Source organism: Coregonus clupeaformis, chromosome 2 (genome assembly GCF_020615455.1).
Source record: "Coregonus clupeaformis isolate EN_2021a chromosome 2, ASM2061545v1, whole genome shotgun sequence".
NCBI lineage: Eukaryota > Metazoa > Chordata > Actinopteri > Salmoniformes > Salmonidae > Coregonus > Coregonus clupeaformis.
Window position 1 is genome coordinate 25,447,680 of NC_059193.1, and position 16,911 is coordinate 25,464,590.

At 41.4% G+C, this 16,911-nt stretch overlaps 1 protein-coding gene across 3 annotated transcripts in view; it reads left to right on the plus strand.

Moving 5' to 3' along the window:
• The first annotated feature begins 1,022 nt into the window (after window positions 1–1,022).
• The window catches only part of LOC121532159 (fibroblast growth factor 13), a 169,224-nt gene continuing 153,335 nt past the window's right edge, over window positions 1,023–16,911 (plus strand). Inside the window, exons 1-2 of one of the 3 annotated variants that reach the window (XM_041837926.2) lie at window positions 1,023–1,215; window positions 3,674–3,842. In XM_041837926.2, the coding sequence (XP_041693860.1) occupies window positions 3,794–3,842 (49 nt within the window). In that variant the 5' untranslated portion in view covers window positions 1,023–1,215; window positions 3,674–3,793. Of the gene's footprint in view, window positions 1,216–2,830; window positions 3,383–3,673; window positions 3,843–16,911 lie in introns of those variants that run through there. The other 2 variants (XM_041837917.2, XM_041837949.2) reach the window with 2 other exon arrangements.

Sequence of the window (16,911 nt, forward strand, 5' to 3'; positions counted from 1 at the left end):
AATTTGCAAATAAATTCATAAAAAATCCTACAATGTGATTTTCAGGATTTTTTTTTCTCAATTTGTCTGTCATAGTTGACGTGTACCTATGATGAAAATTACAGGCCTCTCTCATCTTTTTAAGTGGGAGAACTTGCACAATTGGTGGCTGACTAAATACTTTTTTTCCCCACTGTATCTTGGCCAGGTCGCAGTTGTAAATGAGAACCTGTTCTCAACTGGCTTACCTGGTTAAATAAAGGTTAAATAAAAAATAAAAAAATAAAGTATGCAACTTCTCATGGCCTTTGAGTCAGGGAGCAGAGAGCAGTTACTCAGTGGACTTACCTCATCACAACCTGTGCTGTGCGTCATGCGACTGAACGGGTGGCCTGCTTTTCAGCCTCCTGATGGCCTGTGACTAACAACAACAAAAAACATTTATGTCAGGAAGTAATATCTTGCCTGGCATTTTGCAAGTAGGAAAAGGATAGAGAAAAATGACCCAAACCCTATCACAAACCATCCTCAAACAGAAGGCTATGCCTATAAGCAACAAGAGGTGGCTAAAATAATGTTTTTTAAAGGTATTTCCACACAGTATTTTCTGAACTTATTTGCCTTTTGTCTAGACTGCTCTTTATTGGTTGGAGTGCTTTCAAGGTTTATTTTCAGTGTTTAATGTTTTTTGTGTTATTTTAGATGTCAACTAAAAACAATGTAATGATGAAAGAATGATGTGTGGGAAAATACATACATAACTAAATTCCATGATTTAAATGTTGCAGGGTCTATATTGGCCAGTTAGTCCTATTCTTCCCGCCTAGAGGCAGAAGGGAATCTCAGGTCGACATCGGCAGCTACAGTCGGTAGTACTTTAAATAACTTGACAGACTAGAGGATGAGCAAAGAAAGCTGAAAAGGTGTCCAGTTTCCTTTTTTTTTTTTTTTTAAACCTGCCAGGCCAGGTGATGTGACACAACGCATGCAGGGGTCGATCTAGGACCATACTTTGTAGTTCTACGTCTTGATACAAGCTAGAGGGGGACAAGTTCTTTACAAGGCAATTTTACGAGGTTAGTTTATCAAAAGGTTCGGGATTTTGCGTCTGGAGCTTTCGATTTGATTAACACACATTGATCGTCTGTCTAGGAGGACTGAATGCACATTTAACAGGTGTTAAATGAGGTGTCAACGCTGACCATAACTGTTTCTATAATTCACTCTCAGCATAAGGTAAGGACACAGTTTCTGCATGATGACTCTGATCTAATTCAGTAGCAAGACAAAACACTCCCACTTTATAACAAAATGTCACTTAAATTACGTAGGACTAATTACATGATAATTATTTTGTCAGGTAGCCTACGTCGTGATTACAGCTATAGGCGATTAAGGCTCCCTTTTTTGCAAAATGTTTTATAAACCCCAATGAGATCATCATAAAGTGAGGTGCTGTTGAGTTGTTTGCAAATCTTAAACACTAAAAACAAGCAACATAGTCTAATAAACTACATTTATACACTATCAGTGCATGCACTGTTTGTTATGAAATCAAACATTTCAAATTGTAGACAGCTACATTACCATGGCTTTTGGCATTGTGATAGCCTACTGAAGTTTTTGCGCGGAGTTATTGGCCCAGTGACAGGAATGTAAGGGTTGACGACCGTGTACATACACCAGCCATAACAAACATTAATTTCCATAATCCCGTTAGTTCATCCGCTGTCATACGAATATATATTGTGGATGTATAAACTCGTGATGAGGGCTTCAGCGCTAGAGCGTTTTGTTGCCTGGTGTCTTTGTACGGACGAGTCCCCGTTCACATTTGTGTTGCGTAAAATAGGTGCTTCCCTAAATTGTGCGTGTAGGAATTGTGCGTGTAGGTTCATTTTTCCGTTGCACCTGTTGATAAATGATTGATCAAATTAATCAACGACCAACTAGACAACTAAAGGTAATTATAACTTCACAGGACGCAAGCATGTTAATACGAATAACCGTGCAGACAATTATAATAATGCTTGCACTGGCATCTCTCCTTCACAGTATTTCCCCCAGATATTGACATGTACACGCATTATTGGCTAATGTTTGCCTTGCACTGCGTATCTGTCAGCGCAGCAAAACTTAAAGGTTTTTAAAGCACCAATTTTGAAAAGAAATAACCTATTGAAGCAATATCTTACAAGCAGACTTTCCTATTTATCCGTTAACATCTGGAACTTTGGGTGAATGTTTACGCATTCACTTCAGACATATTCTGTAGGCAAGTGCTCTGACATTCACCCAACAGTTTCTGCCTCACCATCTCGCGTATCCAGGTGAGTTATTTCGTTTAGTGTCTTGAGACTTGCTCCAGTTTCCGTGGACTCCTACTTATGGCTATATGCTTGCTTGGACTACTTTTGACTAGACATCTAATACTGTAAGTTATCAGATTAATTGGCTGGTCTGTGACATAATGTATGTCAACGATATTTTACATAAAGAGCGTCTTTTGCGGGCTGTTGATTCGGTAATTGGCACTTGTGCGTAAAGGTCTAGCCTAAATAACACCCTATGTCGCCAAAGCTTATTTAATTTCTTAATCACTGAATTGTTTCTAATTTTACAGATGATTCCAATAGCATATGGCTAACCATAATATAATGTAATGTATTTATATCGTGAAAGTTGGTTAGGCTATATGTAGGCTAAAAAAACAACGCGCTTATTTTGGCTCTTGGTTTCCTTCAGACTGTTTTATAAGTAAACTCTAGCATACAACAAGCAAACAATTGAATAGATGGTGCTTGTCAATGCTGCGTAATCTGCTACCCCGCGGCTCTTCTTGATTCTACAGTAGGCTACTTGACGCCTCGGGCTGGTCAACACCGCTACTCCAACGCGCGTGTTTAGTGCAAGCGGACTTTAAACAATTGATTTTCATTCGCTAAATGCATGGCTTTTACAAAACGCATAGAGCTAAACTTAACATAATCGACTGTGCATATCTGTTAGGGATGGAATACAGCGCTCACTTTGTGGATCCTGTTGATCTGTGTGCTATTTGCCGGCGTATGAGATGCCTTGGAAGAGCTCATGTTGAATAGAATAGTCACTATAGGCTTCAAGAAAGCCAGGTTACGTCGGTTGTGGTTGGCATTTGCGGATACCACATGTGTAGACGGTTGCTCCTTAGAGGTAATCTTAATTTGATGCCCTTTCCGTTTTTCTCTGACGTCGACTGACACGCGCTTTGAAGCCCTGCTCTTATTTTCGTAGTTTTCTGGTCAGTTCCTTTGTCACATCCGACGAGGTGGTTATTTTTGCATGCAGCATAGCGGTATTCATGTTGGAAGCGTTTTTCTTTATCAATGTGCATTGATGTAGCAGAAAACGTGGACGAGATAAGGTAAGAAAATATAGTATTTAAATGATTCAAACGCTTTTGTGATGTAATGGTTCATGTAGACAACCGCGTTTCTTTACCAATTTTCCACATGCGCTTTTGTGAACTCAATTGTGTAGGCTATGTGAGTAGAATGTATCAATAACTGGATACATCCATTGATAGCCTGCGCCATACAATGAATCATAATAGCCTCACAGGTTTGCTTTATTTTGTAGTCCTCTCTTGATACAACTTGTTTCATCAAAATTGAATCTTAAAGACTAATTGCACTGTTTTCTAATTGTCTAACAGAACCCTTATCTCAGCACCTGGTACCTTTGGAAAGGATTTCATTGAAGAAACTGTCTGCAAGCGATTGAAAGTATTTCCATTCTTGTCTAAATCGGGAATTACACGTCCAAACTGGGATCTATGAGCGGAAAAGTGGCGAAGCCAAAAGAAGATAAGGATGCTTCCAAGGGTAAGAAGCGATCCTTGCAACGCACAGATTGCTGCCCCTAAATCACTGGTTTAAAGCGACCGTGCGCTCATTCATCTCCCACACATCCTCTGCTCGCCCTTTGAGATTTCTGAAAACAATAGTAGGTCAGCTACTGAATGGCGCGTCATAACAACGGAGATGTGTCTAGCTGGTCTCGTTTCAGACCTGACCTGTAGCCATCTACATTTAGAAAATGTTATAACCTACTTATAACCTAATTATAGTGTATACTATTTATTGGTTTCATTATTTAAACAAAAATATCTGCAAATAGTAATCAATTCATACAAAACTAAATACAATAAAAATCAAACAGAGTAGTGCATTTTAATGGTCGTGCTGTCGCTTTAACGTGATGGCAGTGAACAACAATGTCACTGGCATCCTGTTGAAATGTCCCCCTGTTGTTCTTGCTTGCACCTTTTACGCGGGTTTGCATTTGCCAAGCGCTCAACATCACATCCTAATCATACACAGGGGTGTTCCATGCCAAGTGATGACGTGAGCACACCATTTGTTTTGGTACCTCGTGCGCTAATGACTTATTGCATAAAAATGTGCCTCTTCTGCATGTCTCTAGAAAAGCATCGCTTCGTGTCGGGATGTAAACTGGTGAACCATTGCCATGGAGACAAAGGGGAGGCAGGGTTGCCAGAGAAACCTCTGAGAGATAAATCTGTGCGCGCACTACATCGAGGTTGTGTGCGACAGTTTTCCCGCTGGCACGCACAGGCTTTTATCCCTTTGTTTTGATTGCGTATTTTGTCAATTGAGGCAATCGATGGCAAGGCAACCCATCAAAACAGAATCTATCCAACAGCTGGAAACTGACAAAGAGGCAGTCAATGTGGAGTCATATCCAATTACAAAATAATTTATTCAGGATTAATCTGATTTATATTAGTAGGCTATGTTGAAAATATCAATAGCCTATGATTCCATGTTCGTTTTGATTATCTACGTATTAAAATTGTATTGTGATTAAAGTAAATATTCTATTTGAATTATAACCACTACCTTCCCTGGTTGTCATGTTTCCTACTTAATTTGGTAAATACTGGGCTATTCGCCCTAAACATATATACGTTTCAATCTGTTGACCGCATATATTGTTGTCTAATAGACTATATTCCAAACATGTTAATCTGTGAAATTTCTCCAGCTCCAGAGCGTGGATATTTTTGTTTGTCCTCAAATTATTTTGTTCCTTTTTCTATTCTGAGCATTGCTTTATTATTTGCCGGGTAAATTGGACTTGCAGCCTAATGCAGTTGACTTGTGCATAATATAATAATATAATATGCCATTTAGCAGACGCTTTTATCCAAAGCGACTTACAGTCATGCGTGCATACATTTTTTTTTGTGTATGGGTGGTCCCGGGGATCGAACCCACTACCTTGGCGTTACAAGCGCCATGCTCTACCAGCTGAGCTACAGAGGACCATGCATGCTTTCACTCATTGAGATGTTTTCACCTCAAGTTACCATTGCAATTCCCAGAACCCTAGGTCTGTGTTGAATCCCATTATACATCAGAGGTGGTTAGATTAATTCAGGTTTTTATAAATTTTATTTTAGTTGAGCCTCAGACACTAGCCAGCACTTACAGAGGATGAGTGAACGATCCACTAGGCACATAGCACAATGTATTAGAGATGTCAATAGTTGTCCATATGACCATCACTTTTTATTAACTGTCTTTGGAGTTAAGCTTTAGATCAATTCCACTGCTCTTTTTAAGAACAATATGGGATTGAGGGAAGGGATTTAAACCCTGGAAATAATGGAATGAAGTTCCAGGCTTAGATTAAGCCCTATGCTTGCGTAACAGTGGGACAAAATGTTAGCACATCTCACCAAAAGCTCTGACTCTTTGTGTTTTTTAAGGGTCTCGATTCAATCCGTAGTGCTGAAGTTCCGCGTTATAGCGCGATTGAAGTGTAAAAGTAATTTACGATTGAGCCCACATATGCAACGTTTACCGTGAATGCAGTCTCTGCGAATGCGGGAACATTGCATTTAAATTTAAATCGCACGGATCTTCAGCGCTACGGATTAAATCGAGCCCCAAAGCTCTCTGTTCCAATTAAAGGGAGCAGGGTAAGACGCCCCTTGTGAGTGACAGGACGGTAACAGAATAGAGGGATAAGAAGAAATGCTATCTATTCTCCGTGCGTTGGCTCACTCAGTGAAAGGACATGCTTCACTGCTTCAAATGATAGGAGCACATCCTGTTCTAGTACATGTGATTACAGACGGCAGAGAGCGAACAGTCTTAGGCAGGGATACAGCAGCCCTCTATTATCAAGGCAGGCAAATTATTTTGTGTTAGCCTCCACACGCCCTGGTGAGCCTGAATTTTCCAGACAAAGTGGTGCGTCAAAGCCCCATGACATAGCCACTATATCCCGGCCTCAACCATAGCATCCCAGAGCCTGGGAAATCAATGACCTTTCTTGACCCTCTTTTCTGGTCTTCTGACAAAGTCTTTTGGGATTGTATGTGTTGTGTTGTGGGTTTGGGAATAACGTAACACAGCAAAAAGCCCAAGTTCCAAGTGATAATGGACAATGAAGTTGTATTCATCTCTATAATGCACTCATCAAAAGTGTAACATAGTACTTTCTCTCTCCCAGGCTTCTTTGGGGCCTGCATTTTTATAGACTCAGACCTCTTGGGTTGTGTCTGTCAGAGTCAGACATTGGATTCATGCCTGCCTCTGGAACGGCCTAACCATGCCGAGCAGAAGGCATAAGTCTTGCATATTTGCCGCCATATTAATTCAGCTGGCCAGCAACATTGGCCAATCAATAAATATCCAGAGGAGTGGGAGTTTGGAGTCACTGCTTTATGAATCACAAAGGAGTCAGCTCTTCCCTGCGCTACTGTGACACCTGCTCTAATCTCTGGCTAAACAACACGCTGCCTACAGTATCATTACCGTCTTTTGATCTAGTAGCTGGCTAGCTCTCTCGGAAGCCCACTTTAAATAGGATGGGATCGATTTCAGCAAAGAAAATGGAGGAGATTAGAATAGTGCCTAAAGTGGCTAGTCGTCTTTTACACCAAATCACCATGATGTGGTTATGTTATTAACTCAACGCTGCTGTTGGGTGATGTCATGGAGCTAAACCACCAACCAGTCGCTGGGAAGTGATCCTTTAGTACAGTATACGTACAGTATAGCATTTAATAAAAATACTAAAATACATAGACTTGATCTTACAGTCACCTCCTAAGTTATTGGCACTGTTTATAAAGATGAGCAAAAAAGGCTATAAAATAAATAATACAAATACTGAGCTGTATGCTAAAAAATTGTAATAAAAAAAAATCTAAATTCAATCTGCATTAAACATTCTACTTGTTTAAATTAATCTCAGTTCAAAGGAAAACTCATATGATGCTGCGTTTTGCATCATATGATGCGTCATATGTTGCATCATATGAGGATGATTTCTATATTTAAAAAGTTGCATATCTTGAAAACTTGATTGCTGACAAGCAAAACATTTTGGGACTATGTCAACAATGGACTAATGAAACAAATACTGTCGTGGATAATTATCACTATACTTGTCAAAAATCAAAAGTTCTTCCAGAGTTTTTGTAGAATGAAAATATACTTTTATTACACGAAGCAACGAAAGCCGAGATGGTCTGCAGAACATCTGTTTTCCCTGACTCGGAGCTCTCCTTTTATGCAGACACAATACATAGTCATGCTTATACAACCTACACAGTTACTCCATTATATGTACATGATTAACATCCTTCGGTGTCACATGTTGTTTACTCACGAGGGCTACGTGCGCTTCTCTAAATGGGGCCTCTGTCACTTATCTCATTATATTGGTGGCGTGACTCAAATTATATACATACGTACGTTAAAGAACAATCACACTCTGTATTGACTATATTCACTATCCAGGCATGCATCTGGAGTACAAAGTATCAATCATGTTCATTCTGTTTTACCCTTATCATTTCATAACACATTATGAAACATATCAATTAATACTTAAACATGGTTTACACATGTCTTGTCCATAACCCATTCTCAACCACATACATTTAAGCCTGTCCCAACAGCCATCCTCCCTGGACCTTGAGCCACTATGGTTTTTCCTTGTGATTATGTGCATGTGACTGTGTGTCAGGTCATAAGCACAAACAAGTGACAACACTAGTTCCATTGTTACTCCCATCTCCACACAGCTACAATGAGAAGTTTTATCTCCATCACATGTCATTGACATACCCAGACCAGCTGCAGGGAGCTAGAGGGAACTATCCATTATCAGAACCACAGCATTTGCACAAAATAAATGTCTCTGCTCTTTTTTAACCCTTTAATTGGTTCTTAATCCATAAGCATTTAAGGCATATAGGCGTTTCATTCTACAACATGCATAATTAATATAATAGTTTTTTATGTTGTCCGCCCCTACGTGAGATAGGGTAGTTAACCAAAAATTCCCCACATATCCCCCCTTTGGGACTTAAATAAGTCCCAACCAATAAAACAAAAATTAACATAAAATGAATGTAAGCATGTGCATAAACGTATTCTTAGCCTTGCCATCTGTGGTTACATTTTATAAGAATATATATTCAGACCAATGTATCTTCCTCATTGTCTGACCCATCACGATGAGGACGAGGAGCCCAGTCAGGTACTGGGTACAAATCCGGAAGGTTTCCCTCTAAGCTATCCTCCAATTGTTGCTGTTGAGCTTTGTAACCATGTCAGGCCCATACACCCCCTGCCACTACCCCATATAGACAATCTAGGTTGCCATAAGGGCGGTCAAGTGGTCCTCAATGTTGTGATAATGACCATCTGCTTCTGGGCCTCTACTCCGGGCCGGCGTTGGTCCCTTTCGCTCAGGACCTTCTTCCGTCACTAGGGTCTCGGCATTATCTTTGCATATTTGCCTGACATGGGGAGGTGAGAGGCATAATTTGGACTTACACATGAGTAAGTTGCTCCAGTATCTATCATCATTGGTGGGCCTCTATTATTCACCTGAACCTGCAGCATAGGTTCTTCATCAGCCTGCATAGTTACTGCCACTAGCTGACCCTCCCCTTTAGGATTCCCTGGGCACCCCTAGTATCCCTGATTTGGTCCTCCCCACGGGTTCACTGGGCCCTGTGGAGCCTGTGTCAGACTGCTGCCATTGGCTTGGTAGGATAATTCCTTCTTGTATGTCCTGATTGATTGCACCTCCAGCAGACACCTGGTCTTCTTGGTCCACCATTCTGATGTGTCTGCTGCTGTGGTCGGTACCACTGATTCCTTGGTCTGTAATTTTTGTTTTGCCATTGTCTAGGGGATTGTTGTGTGTACACATTCACTACTGGTAAGGCAGGAGCGCTTTGGCCTTGCTGCTGATGCGGTGGTTGTTGACCTCCCTGGATGACAGGTGCCATGGTGCCCTCTTCCGGCGGCGCTGGAGCGATCACTGGAGCTTGTGTTTTATTTTTGTCCTTTCTTGTCAGCTCTTCCAGCTGCATCCATGTCAGTTTTCTCTGAATGTCTCTCTCCTGCTCTGTCCGTTTCTGTTCGTCCTTCCTGTATTTTTCCACTGCGTGAATAACATGGTCACAGAACTCTTTGTGTGACTTTGACATTAGTCCCACCACATCTTCCAGTTTGCTTCTGACAGGCGTTGGCATTGCTTCCATCAATGATGTCCTGAACAGTATTGTCATCAGTGGATCCCCCTCTGGATCTTTTTCTGTTTCTTGTCGCCACTTTTTGAGCTGGTCCTTCAGGTAACCTGCTGGGTTTTCTTTATCCCCCAATGGCTCCCCTCTCAGTGCCTTAAGGTCTATCTTGGCTGGATACTCCATTCTCAGAGTGTGCCATAGTCCTGGCCTATAACTGTCAAAGGCCACTCCATCCAGTAACGTCCTCCGCACCGCCTGTATGAGGCCAGCCGCCTGCAACAGTTCCTCCATTTTGCCCACTCCCACCACCCTGGCCAGCAATGCCTTCAAGTCTCCCACCGCCAGTAGCTTCCCCATTGTTTGTTCTTCAAATGTTCTAATCCATTTCCCTGCTCCTTCATGCAGGTTAGGCAGTCTAGTCACCAGGCCTTCCAGGTCCTGCGACCCCCAGGGAACATAGTGAACCCATGTCCCCTTTACCAAAATGGGATACTGGGCTCCATATTTATATTTATTTTTTATTTTTTTATTGTTCTTCTGTTTCTTAATTTTCTCTTTGATTTTTCCAGGTGGGCTTGCAGTGCTTCACCTAGTTATGTTACTATATATTTGCCTCCTGTGGCTCCTTGGTGTGATAATTGTCCCTCTGTTTCACTCTGTTCTTGCTCAGAGTCAGCAAGCTGTTTTAGTTCCTCATTACTTGCATCATCCCACTTGCTCTGTCCATCAACATCTTGTCCATCTATCCCATAATTTTCCAATTTGTTTAACATACTCTTCAGTCCTCCATAACAGTCTATATCTAAATGTGATTATTTTCCTTTCTTTCGTGTGGAAGCCTGTTGCTTCCCTTTTTCTTCTTCTATCTCTACATTCCCTGTTATTGAGACTAGACCTGTGACCTGAGAATACTGCCCCCCTTCTGTGTATGGTGGTGGTGTAGTTAAACCAGCCTTTTTCGGTTCACTCTTCCTCTCCATTGTTATCCTTCTAGCTTTGGCTATGCTGTCCCTCCAACTCTTTCCTTCCTCCCAAAATATTTTAAAGATTTCTCTCTCTTTCTCTCTCTTCTTCTTTCTTTTCTCCCCTCTCTCTCCTGTTTTATAGTTCTTTATTAGGGTATCCATGTCCTCACACACCGCCACATCAAACGCTCCCTCCTTTGGCCATTTTGTTGCTATTTTCCTGGTTACTTTTTTCCCATTCAGATAACATAGTTTCTCTCCTGTCCTTATGTGCTATATTCTTTTAATTTATTCCCTTTCTCATTACTTTCCTGTAAGTTACCTCACATTTTTTTAACCACTCTCGCTTTCCTGTGATTAGGTATATTCCCAGTGGTTTGTTCAGCCTCGGGTCACTAGACCACACCCTATTTTCCCCGATCAATATCCTCATTACTCTACTTTTCAAAAACCCTCCAGTTGTATTGACATACTCTATTTTTCCCGTATCAGTAATCTTCATCTCGGCATTTATTCCCTAATCTTGGTTTTTAGCTTTCTCTTTTACTTGTTTATATCTGGACAGCTAGTCCCTATCCTAAATTCTCCTACCTAGATTTCTATTATTACTATTATCCTGGTATCATTACTGGATCAATGACATAGGTAATAGCTGTTTCGCATTAGCTTGTGCCTTTTTCTGATAATGTTATAATTGTAGCCTATTGCATTAATTTAGTTAAAATATAAATGTGTTGTTTAACAAATCTAGAACCCACAATAAGTTGGTGCTATCCCATCAGCATAATAGTAAAAGCTACTTGCAATCCACTGGTTCACGTAATGAAAACAAATTATCGTTTTAGAATTCATTAACTATTTGCATATGTCACTGGTGTTACGCAAACTATAGAATAAAGTAATAACAATTAGAATTTGTCAAATAAATGTTTTCCATTCAACTATTCAGACTTCTGCTTAAAATGTGTCTTACAGCTCGATACAGTCCAGCAAGTACAACTCTCTTGTACCCGCGAACTAAAACATGGTATTAGTAAAGTCTGTTCACAAACCACCAATAACTAATAGTATATTTGCATTCATATTATTAAAATACATTACTTTCATTCCAGTCTACCTAAACAATTCAAATTTGAAATTCTCACTTCCCTATTAAATCACCTTCCTCTGTTATCAATTCAAATAATTGCCACAGCTCTATTATAATTGCCTGTCCGCTGTTACATTTATGTAACTGTCCTTTCTGATTAGGCTATAGTTAATAAAACAAACACTTGCTATAATTGACAAGCATACATTCAATTAATATCCATATTCAATTCAATATTCCAAATTACAACCCCATTCACAGTAGTTTAAACTCCCAAATCATTAAACCACACAAAAAAATGACTCTCGAAATCGTCCCATTATTCCTGTTGAATAAGTGAGTCTTTTGGAATGTTAACCCTATCACATTTGACATTTCACTATGGTCAATTTTACCATAATCCTACATTACTTCTAAATGTCCCAAATGTAATGATCCCCTAAAAGATTGGCCGAAATACAATGTGTATACGTCATACGATCACACCCGTACACGTGACCTGTTCCTCCAACAGGATTTCTCATACCCCTCCTGGTAATGTCACACACACCTTCTGATCCCCTTCTAATCAGGACACACACACTCCTTCTGATCCCCTTCTAATCAGGACACACAAACTCCTTCTGATCCCCTTCTAATCAGGACACACACACTCCTTCTGATCCCCTTCTAATCAGGACACACACACTCCTTCTGATTCCCTTCTAATCAGGACACACACACACACCGGTTACGATGAGCAGCCTCTCGTGCCGAAATGAAACTACTTTTCAACTAAGTTCCCTGTGTATTGCATCCCCTGGGCTGTATCCACAGGATTTTTAAACCTCAATTTTCAACAACATTGCATGCATGCTTAATTCTCATTCCAACAAAAACTCAGTACTTTTCCTAAATGTAGTCCTTAATGCTGGAGAGACCCTTCTCGTACCTTACCCTCAGATTCAGCTTGATCAAATCACACAGTTTTTTATGCTAAAAGTAAGAACGTCGCTTACCTGCATTTAACAGTGGCCACTGTATTGTTGTGTGCGATTCGTCCAAACTTTCTCAGATGGCGAAGTACTCAACGATCCCTTCCACTCCTGGCAAGCTCGCCAATATGTTGTGGATAATTATCACTATACTTGTTAAAAAGTTCTTCGAGAGTTTTTGTAGAATAAAAAAATAATTTTATTACACAAAGCAACGAAAGCCGAGATGGTCTGCAGAACATCTGTTTTCCCTGACTCTGAGCTCTCCTTTTATACAGACACAATGCATAGTCATGCTTATACAACCTACACAGTTACTCCATTATATGTACATGATTAACATCCTTCGGTGTCACATGTTGTTTACTCACGAGGGCTACGTGCGCTTCTCTAAATGGGGCCTCTGTCACTTATCTCATTATATTGGTGGCGTGACTCAAAAAAGTATATACATACGTACGTTAAAGAACAATCACACTCTGTATTGACTATATTCACTATCCAGGCATGCATCTGGAGTACAAAGTATCAATCATGTTCATTCTGTTTTACCCTTATCATTTCATAACACATTATAAAACATATCAATTAATACTTAAACATGGTTTACACATGTCTTGTCCATAACCCATTCTCAACCACATACATTTAAGCCTGTCCCAACAGCCATCCTCCCTGGAGTTTGCTAAACACACTTGGATTTGAAGCGTGTGCTATGGTCAGATGAGTCAAAAATTGATATCTTTGGCCATGCAAACCAGCGGTTGGTTTGGGGTTGAAAGAAGGACGCATCTGCAGAAAATAACCTCATACCTACTGTAAAATTTGGTGGTGGATTTTGATGTTATAGGGCTAAATTTGCTTCCGCTGGTCCTGGGGCCCCTTGTTAAGGTCAATGGCATCATGAACTTTACCCAGTACAAGGACATTGTAGCCAAAATCCTGGTTGCCTCTGCCAGGATGTTGAAACTTGGCAGCAAGTGGATCTTCCAACAATACAATGACCCCAAGCACACATCAAAATCCACAAATAAATGGTTATTTGACCCCAAAATCTATATTTTGCAATGGCCATTTCAGTCTCCAGACTTGAACCCCATTGAAAACCTTTGGTTTGAATTGAAGAGGGCAGTCCATAAGAGCAGATCTTAGGATATCGAGGATCTTAAAATATTCTGTATGGAGGAATGGTCTAAGATCCCTCCCGAAAAGTTATCCAATCTCATAAAAAAATTATAGAGATGGCACAAAAATATAGAACAATTAAAGTATCTTTCTCTGACCAATTGTATTAGTATAAACTAATATTATTTGTCATTTTTTTTGCATACAGTATAGCTCAGTATTTGCATAATTTATTTTATACTGTCTTTTTCCCTCATCCCCTTTATCAAGGGTGCCAATCATTTTGGAGGTGACTATATATCACTCACTCCTAAAGTACTGTGCTTCTTTACCCTGCAATTGTTATAGAAAAGTAAAGAGTGTAAAATTGTAGCTCTGTAGATCAGTTAGCTGAGGAGTTGAGGGTAAAGTGCTTTTCTATGTGATTTGGCAGACAGCTGTTGTGTAATATCACTGCAAAGTGAATACAGCCGCAATCACCTTCACGCACAGCTTTTATACAGTGCATTCGGAAAGTATTCAGACCCCTTGACTTTTTCCACATTTTGTTACGTTACAGCCTTATTCTAAAATTGATTGAATTTTTTATTTCCCTCATCAATCTACACACAATAACCCATAATGACGAAGCAAAAACAGGTTTTTAGACATTTTTGCACATTTGTTAAAAATAATGAACTGAAATATAACATTTACATAAGTATTCAGACCCTTTACTCAGTACTTTGTTGAAGCACCTTTGGCAGCGATTACAGCCTCGAGTATTTTTGGGTATGACGCTACAAGCTTGGCACACCTGTATTACGGGAGTTTCTCCTATTCCTCTCTGCAGATCTTATCAAGCTCTGTCATGTTGGATGGGGAGCGTTGCTGCACAGCTATTTTCAGGTTTCTCCAGAGATGTTCGATCAGGTTAAAATCCAGGCTCTGGCTGGGCTGCTCAAGGATATTCAGAGACTTGTCCCGAAGCCACTCCTGCATTGTCTTGGCTGTGTGCTTAGGGTTGTTGTCCTGTTGGAAGATGAACCTTTGCCCCAGTATGAGATCCTGAGCGCTCTGGAGCAGGTTTTCATCAAGGATCTCTCTGTACTTTGCTCCGTTCATCTTTGCCTCGATCTTGACTAGTCTCCAAGTCCATGCTGCTGAAAAACATCCCCACAACATGATGCTGCCACCACCATGCTTCACCATAGGCATGGTGCCAGGTTTCCTCCAGACGTGACGTTTGGCATTCAGCCAAAGAGTTCAATCTTGGTTTCATCAGACCAGAGAATCTTGTTTCTCATGGTCTGAGAGTCTTTAGGTGTCTTTTGGCAAACTCCAAGCGGGTTGTCATGTGCCTTTTACTGAGGAGTGGCATCTCCACAGAGAAACGCTAGAGCTCTGTCAGAATGACCATCGGGTTCTTGGTCACCTCCCTGACCAAGGCCCTTCTCCCCCGACTGCTCTGTTTGGCCGGGCTGCCAGCTCTAGGAAGAGTCTTGGTGGTTCCAAACTTCTTCCATTTAAGAATGATGGAGGCCAATGTGTTCTTGGGGACCTTCAATGTTGCAGACATTTTTTGGTGAACTTTTCCAGATCTGTGCCTCGACACAGTCCTATCTTGGAGCTCTACGGACAATTCCTTTGACCTCATGGCTTGGTTTTTGCTCTGACATCAAATCAAAATCAAATCAAATTTTATTTGTCACATGCACCGAATACAACAGATGTAGACCTTACAGTGAAATGCTTACTTACAAGCCCTCAACCAACAATGAAGTTGGTTGGGGGCACCGGTTAGTCGAGGTAATTGAGGTAATATGTACATGTAGGTAGAGTTATTAAAGTGACTATGCATAGATAATAAACAGAGAGTAGCAGCATCATAAAAGAGGGGGGCAATGCAAATAGTCTGAGTAGCCATTTGATTAGATGTTCAGGGAGTCTTATGGCTTGGGGGTAGAAGCTGTTTAGAAGCCTCTTGGACCTACAGTTGGCCCTCCAGTACCGCTTGCTGTGCGGTAGCAGAGAGAACAGTCTATGACTAGGGTGGCTGGAGTCTTTGACAATTTTTAGGGCCTTCCTGGATGGCAGGAGGCTTGGCCCCAGTGATGTACTGGGCCGTACGCACTACCCTCTGTAGTGCCTTGCAGTCGGAGGCCGAGCAGTTGCCATACCAGGCTGTGATGCAACCAGTCAGGCTGCTCTCGATGGTGCAGCTGTAGAACCTTTTGAGGATCTGAGGACCCATGCCAAATCTTTTCAGTCTCCTTAGGGGGAATAGGTTTTGTCGTGCCCTCTTCACGACTGTCTTGGTGTGTTTGGACCATGTTAGTTTGTTGGTGATGTGGACACCAAGGAACTTGAAGCTCTCAACCTGTTCCACTACAGCCCTGTCGATGAGAATGGGGGCGTGCTCAGTCCTCTTTTTTTTCCTGTAGTCCACAATCATCTCCTTTGTCTTGATCATGTTCAAGGGAGAGGTTGTTGTCCTGGCACCACATGTCCAGGTCTCTGACCTCCTCCCTATAGGCTGTCTCGTCATTGTCGGTGATCAGGCCTACCACTGTTGTGTCATTGGCAAACTAAATGATAGTGTTGGCGTCGTGCCTGGCCATGCAGTCATGAGTGAACAGGGAGTACAGGAGGGGCCTGAGCACTCACCCCTGAGGGGCCCCCGTATTGAGGATCAGAGTGGCGGATGTGTTGTGACCTACCCTTACCACCTGGGGGCGGCCCTTCAGGAAGTCCAGGATCCAGTTGCAGAGGGAGGTGTTTAGTCCCAAGGTCCTTAGCTTAGTGATGAGCTTTGAGGGCACTATGGTGTTGAACGCTGAGATATAGTCAATGAATAGCATTCTCACATAGGTGTTCCTTTTGTCCAGGTGTGAAAGGGCAGTGTGGAGCGCAATTGAGATTGCATCATCTGTGGATCTGGTGGGGCGTTATGCAAATTGGAGTGGGTCTAGGGTTTCTGGGATAATGGTGTTGATGTGAGCCATGACCAGCCTTTCAAAGCACTTCATGGCTACAGACATGAGTGCTACGTGTCGGTAGTCATTTAGGCAGGTTACCTTAGTGTCCTTGGGCGCAGGGACTATGGTGGTCTGCTTGAAACATGTTGGTATTACAGACTCAGACAGGGAGAGTTTGAACATGTCACTAAGCTAAGGACCCTGGGACTAAACACCTCCCTCTGCAACTGGATCCTGGACTTCCTGATGGGCCGCCCCC